This window comes from Petromyzon marinus, unplaced genomic scaffold (genome assembly GCF_048934315.1).
Source record: "Petromyzon marinus isolate PM22_M1 ecotype Great Lakes invasive population unplaced genomic scaffold, UKy_Petmar_22M1.pri1.0 PM_G_Scaffold_20, whole genome shotgun sequence".
In the NCBI taxonomy this organism is placed as follows: Eukaryota; Metazoa; Chordata; class Hyperoartia; order Petromyzontiformes; family Petromyzontidae; genus Petromyzon; species Petromyzon marinus.
Window position 1 is genome coordinate 1,815,001 of NW_027422762.1, and position 5,737 is coordinate 1,820,737.

A 5,737-nucleotide genomic window follows, 5' to 3' on the forward strand; every position below is an offset into this window, starting at 1 on the left:
AGTGTAGTGTATAGTGTAGTATACTAGTTCAACACTATCCGGTTGTGTGTTGGAGAGTAAAACAACTACAACATTTACAATTATAGTTTAGTGTATAGTAGTGTAGTGTATAGTAGTGTAGTGTATAATGTAGTGTATAGTTTAGTGTATAGTATAGTGTATAGTATAGTGTAGTATATAGTAGTGCATAGTGTAGTGGAAATTGTGTGGTATAGTAGTGTATAGTGCAATGTACAGTGTAGTGTATAGTAGTTTATAGTATAGTGTAGTGTGTAGTGTAGTTTACAGTGTAGTGTATAGTTTAGTTTATAGTGTAGTGTATAGTGTACTGTTTTGTAGTGTGTAGTCTCTAGTGTAAAGTGTAGAGTATAGTGTAGTGTATAGTGTAGTTTATAGTGTAGTGTACAGTGTAGTTTATAGTGTGTAGTGTATAGTGGTTGAGTAGTGTATAGTATAGTTTTTAGTGTAGTGTATAGTGGAGTGTATAGTGTAGTTTATAGTGTAGTGTACCTCCGAGCCAGAGGACATCCCTGTCATACCCAAAAGTGTACAGGGAATGGCTCCGACTCCTGGCCACGTAGTTTTGCCCGGGCCCGCTCACCATCATGAAGGTCCTTAATAATCGTGAGCAGAGGGTCAGGGACTCTGAAAGCACGAAGAACAATCCAGAGCCCAGGCCTACTGATGGTATCATAGGCCTTGACAAGGCCAATAAAGCAGAGATGTAGGTCTTGTTGGAATTCCCTACACCTCTGCTGTAGCAGGCGGACAAAAAATGGCATCTTTGCAGGACCGCCCTTTCCTCAAACAGCATTGGGGCTCCGCAAGCCTCTCCTCAGCATGCCTATCGAAGCGATGTTGAATAATCCTTGAGATGCCCCTGTAGTTGTTACAGTCTGTGCGGTCCCCCTTCTTAAAGAGGGGGACCACCAGGGCATCCTTCCAATCCTGCGGAACCCGTCCAGTGGTCCAGACTGTTGTTAAGATGTCATGTAGGGCAGTCTGCGCACAAAGGCCACCCTCCCTCAGCATTTCGCTTGGGAGATCATCTCTGCCCGCTGCCTTTCCTGGTCTCAGGCTCTGGATCGCCTTCAGTACTTCCTCAACAGATGGCACCTCAGCCAGCGCACTCACAGAGGGTGACTTCTTACAATATTTTAGGCATCACAGCCTCAGCAGGGTTATCCCCACTTTGTCCCACATTTTCCAGGCTGAGAGATTCCCCCTCCCCCAGGGCCTCACAGAAATGCTCAGCAAATCTGCAAACCTGTTCCTGGGGGTCGGAGATTGGATCACCGTTCTTTCCCCTAATGATGGTAATAGGTATGGCGCTGCAGGTAACTTTTTTGATGGAGTTAAAGAGCGATTTGTGATCGCGGGCCATTGAGGCAGACTCCATCTCCTCAGCAACCCACAACCACCTCCCATCATTGCAGCGCCTCACGGCTCTCCGTACCTCCAAGCGAAGGCTGTGGTAAGCCTCCTCAATCTACGACATGGGATGTTGTAGCCAATGAGATTGGGCCTGTCGCTTTTTCTCAGCCAGCCTGAACACCTCCTCTGTCAGCCTGGGTCTCTGGGGAGGTCTGGACCGTTTTCCCAAATCAGCCATTGCAGCTGCATGAGCCACAGTCCTAAATGCCGCCTATTTCCCCTCGACATCAGGAGGAGTGGGGGACGATGCCAACCCCAGCCACAAGTGATGATGACATTTTCACTTGCAGCTTTCATCAGCTAGCTGAGACCATGCCACCTTAGGTTGGAATGGGGTCCTGGGTGTACACCCACTACCGGAGTGGAAAAATGGCAGGTGCATCTTACAGATGACTAGTCGATGGTCAGTGGGCAGATCAGCTCCACGGTGGGTCCTGGTGTCAAGGACATGGGCTCGCATCCGCTGGTCCGTCACTATGTAGTCCAGCAGATGTTCTTGCTTGGACCCGGCATGCATCCATGATGTTGTGTGGATGCGCCGATGCCGGAACAGCGTGTTGGTAATTTCAAGCCCATTGGCTGCACAAAAATCAAGCAACCTCCTACCGTTGTTATTGAGCTGATCTGGTCCATGCCTTCCAATCACTCCAGACCAGGTGCCAGCATCATGACCAACTCGGGCATTGAAGTCACCCAGCAAGATGACTCTATCCCGAGGGGCCACTTTAGCTAGCACCTGTGACAGGAGGTCATAGAAGGCATCTGACTCATTGGCCTTGCCTGCATCCCTCCAGATGTTCATCTTCGGTGGGGGCATAAGTAACTACGACCACCACTCCTCGCCTCTGGTTGATGGGAAGGCGAGCCCAAAGTAGCCTGATGCTTACAGCTTCCCACACCTCACCGCCACGCTCCCACGCCCCCTTCATTCTTGCGTTCAGAAGAAAAGCCACACCCTGTTCTTTGGCAGTCTCCTGCCCCGAGTAGAGGACTGTCCACCCCTCATGATAGCAGGAGCCAGAACCGGTCCACCGGACCTCCTGAATGCCACAGAGATCCAGGCGGTGCCGGTCCAGCTCCTAACAGAGGAGTGGCAGCCTCTCCTCCGCAGTGAGCGTTCGAACATTCCACGTGGCCATCCGCAGTGGTTTTTTGTTGTTTCTGTAGGTGACCCGAGGTAGGTACGTATCACCACCTTCATCACCACCTCCACCCTCATGCTAGCTAGCTACGGCGTGTCACTCTTGCCTACTTTCTCTGCTCCCTCCAGTGGCTTCGAGAGTGGCGTGCTGGCCGGGGGTCGCCACGACGACGACGACGATGGCGACGATGGCACCGTGGGGATGATGGAGCAGCACGAGGAGGAGGTGGAGGAGGTGTAACTGGAGGAGGTGGAGGAGGTGTAACTGGAGGAGGTGGAGGAGGTGTAACTGGAGGAGGTGGAGGTGAAGGTGGTGTAGGAGGTGGTGGAGGAGGAGGTGGAGGAGGAGGTGTAGGAGGTGGTGTAGAAGGTGGTGGAGGAGGAGGAGGTAGAGGAGGAGGTGAAGGTGGTGTAGGAGGTGGTGTAGGAGGAGGTGGAGGAGGAGGTGTAACTGGAGGAGGTGGAGGAGGAGGAGGAGGAGGTGTAGCAGGTGTAACTGGAGGAGGTGTAACTGGAGGAGGTGGAGAATGAGGTGGAGGAGGTGTAACTGGAGGAGGTGGAGGAGGAGGTGAAGGTGGTGTAGGAGGTGGTGGAGGAGGAGGTGTAACTGGAGGAGGTGTAACTGGAGGAAGTGGAGGAGGTGAAGGTGGTGTAGGAGGTTGTGGAGGAGGAGGTGGAGGAGGAGGTGTAAGAGGTGGTGTGGGAGGTGGTGTAGGAGGAGGTGGAGGATGAGGAGGAGGTGGAGGAGGAGGAGGTGAAGGTGGTGTAGGAGGTGGTGGAGGAGGTGGAGGAGGAGGTGTAGAAGGTGGTGGAGGAGGAGGTGGAGGAGGAGGAGGTGAAGGTGGTGTAGGAGGTGGTGTAGGAGGAGGTGGAGGAGGAGGTGTAACTGGAGGAGGTGGAGGAGGAGGAGGTGTAGCAGGTGTAACTGGAGGAGGTGTAACTGGAGGAGGTGGAGGAGGTGTAACTGGAGGAGGTGGAGGAGGAGGTGAAGGTGGTGTAGGAGGTTGTGGAGGAGGAGGTGGAGGAGGAGGTGTAGGAGGTGGTGTGGGAGGTGGTGGAGGAGGAGGTGGAGGAGGAGGAGGAGGAGGAGGAGGTGAAGGTGGTGTAGGAGGTGGTGGAGGAGGTGGAGGAGGAGGTGTAGGAGGTGGTGGAGGAGGAGGTGGAGGAGGAGGTGGAGGAGGAGGAGGTGAAGGTGGTGTAGGAGGTGGTGTAGGAGGAGGTGGAGGAGGAGGTGTAACTGGAGGAGGTGGAGGAGGAGGAGGTGTAGCAGGTGTAACTGGAGGAGGTGTAACTGGAGGAGGTGGAGGAGGAGGTGGAGGAGGTGTAACTGGAGGAGGTGGAGGAGGCGTAACTGGAGGAGGTGGAGGAGGTGTAACTGGAGGAGGTGGTTGGAGGAGGTGAAGGTGGTGTAGGAGGTGGTGGAGGAGGAGGTGGAGGAGGATGAGGAGGTGTAACTGGAGGAGGTGGAGGAGGTGTAGCAGGTCTAACTGGAGGAGGTGGAGGAGGAGGTGGAGGAGGTGTAACTGGAGGAGGTGGAGGAGGAGGTGAAGGTGGTGTAGGAGGTCGTGGAGGAGATGTAACTGGAGGAGGTGGAGGAGGAGGTGTAGCAGGTGTAACTGGAGGAGGTGTAACTGGAGGAGGTGGAGGAGGTGTAACTGGAGGAGGTGTAACTGGAGGAGGTGGAGGAGGTGTAGGAGGAGTCTGATGGGGACATCTCCTGGTGATGTCTCTCCCCCCGCGGCCTCCATGGGCGCCACTGTCGGCTCACACCGCTGGCGAGGCCTCTCGGTCTCCGTGTGTGTGCAGCGTGCGCATTAGTGGTGTTGTTGTTGTCGTTATTGTTGATGTTTCGATTTAAAGCTTTCGTGACTGCAAGGATTCATCTTGTTTGGTTCTTTCGGTAAAGTCACGTAGATTGATAATAAAATAATGCTAAATTCTCCTGTTTGATTTGTACTAGGTGCCTCTGTGGATGTGTAAGCTTTGACTTTTACATTGCCATTTCTATGACCAGTCACAAGCTAATCACTCAGTTATTTCAATGCTAAATTCTGTTTGATTTGTACTAGGTGCCTCTGTGGATGTGTAGGCTTTGACTTTAACATAGCTATTTCTATGACCAGTCACAAGATAATCACTCAGTTATTTCAATGCTAAATTCTCCTGTTTGATTTGTACTAGGTGCCTCTGTGGATGTGTAGGCTTTGACTTTAACATAGCTATTTCTATGACCAGTCACAAGCTAATCATGCAGCTATTTCAATGCTAAATTCTCCTGTTTGATTTGTACTAGGTGCCTCTGTGGATGTGTAGGCTTTGACTTTAACATAGCTATTTCTATGACCAGTCACAAGCTAATCACGCAGCTATTTCAATGCTAAATTATCCGAACCAAACATTGAACTAATTTTCAATGGTACAGTATATTTTTTCAAGTATTGGTATCCCAAACTTTCGCAGCAGCTTAAATTCCCTTTTCACACCATCAATATGTAAATTCCCCCTGGTCTGCACATGTTCACCCCCTCTACACCGTTCATCGTGCTAAGTCCGCCAATTAAATGCAAATTTTTATGCTAATTCCTTTGTCAAGGCGCTCTGTTTCTTCTCACACAGCTTAAAGGTCGCGGTCTGAGCTTGGCTGTGTTCGCTCCAGCGCTGTCCTCCAGACAGTCTCGTCCCTTCACCTGATGAAGGCCACTTGTGTTGTGGCCGAAACGTCGTGATAATTTTATTGTGTTATTTTATTAATTTATTATTTTATTCTCATTCTACGTGGTGACTTTACCGAAAGAACCAAAGAAGATGCACCTCTTAACCCCGTCATCTCGTCAATTCCCGGATGCTCTTAGTTTTGAGTATCCTGCGGTGGTCTGAAGCGTTTACTGTGATAAAAATTTGGAGTGTTTCAAAGCAGTCCGCAACCTCGAATAGTGCAGCTCGGAATAATGGAGGACTTCGCGTTCATATTGTGTTGCTTTCTGGAGCCGAGGACATGATTACGAGGCGCAGGACCAGCAAAACGGTGTCGTCCAGCGGTGTGGAATAAACGTGTGTTGCCTCCTACTCCTTAGTGCCTCAGAAGTGACTCACTGCCTCTGGTACCACAAGTACACAGTATATATTCCCCGACAGTACACAGTATATATTCCCCGACAGTAC

General features: G+C 51.2%; 1 protein-coding gene across 2 annotated transcripts in view; it reads left to right on the forward strand.

Annotated features, from left to right (window-relative positions):
- The window catches only part of LOC142912406 (uncharacterized), a 21,465-nt gene extending 18,610 nt beyond the window's left edge, over positions 1 to 2,855 (forward strand). For both annotated transcript variants that reach the window (XM_076060588.1, XM_076060589.1), the window contains exon 10: positions 2,705 to 2,855. In XM_076060588.1, the coding sequence (XP_075916703.1) occupies positions 2,705 to 2,816 (112 nt within the window). In that variant the 3' untranslated portion in view covers positions 2,817 to 2,855. The remainder of the gene's footprint in view (positions 1 to 2,704) is intronic.
- The last annotated feature ends 2,882 nt before the right edge of the window (positions 2,856 to 5,737 follow it).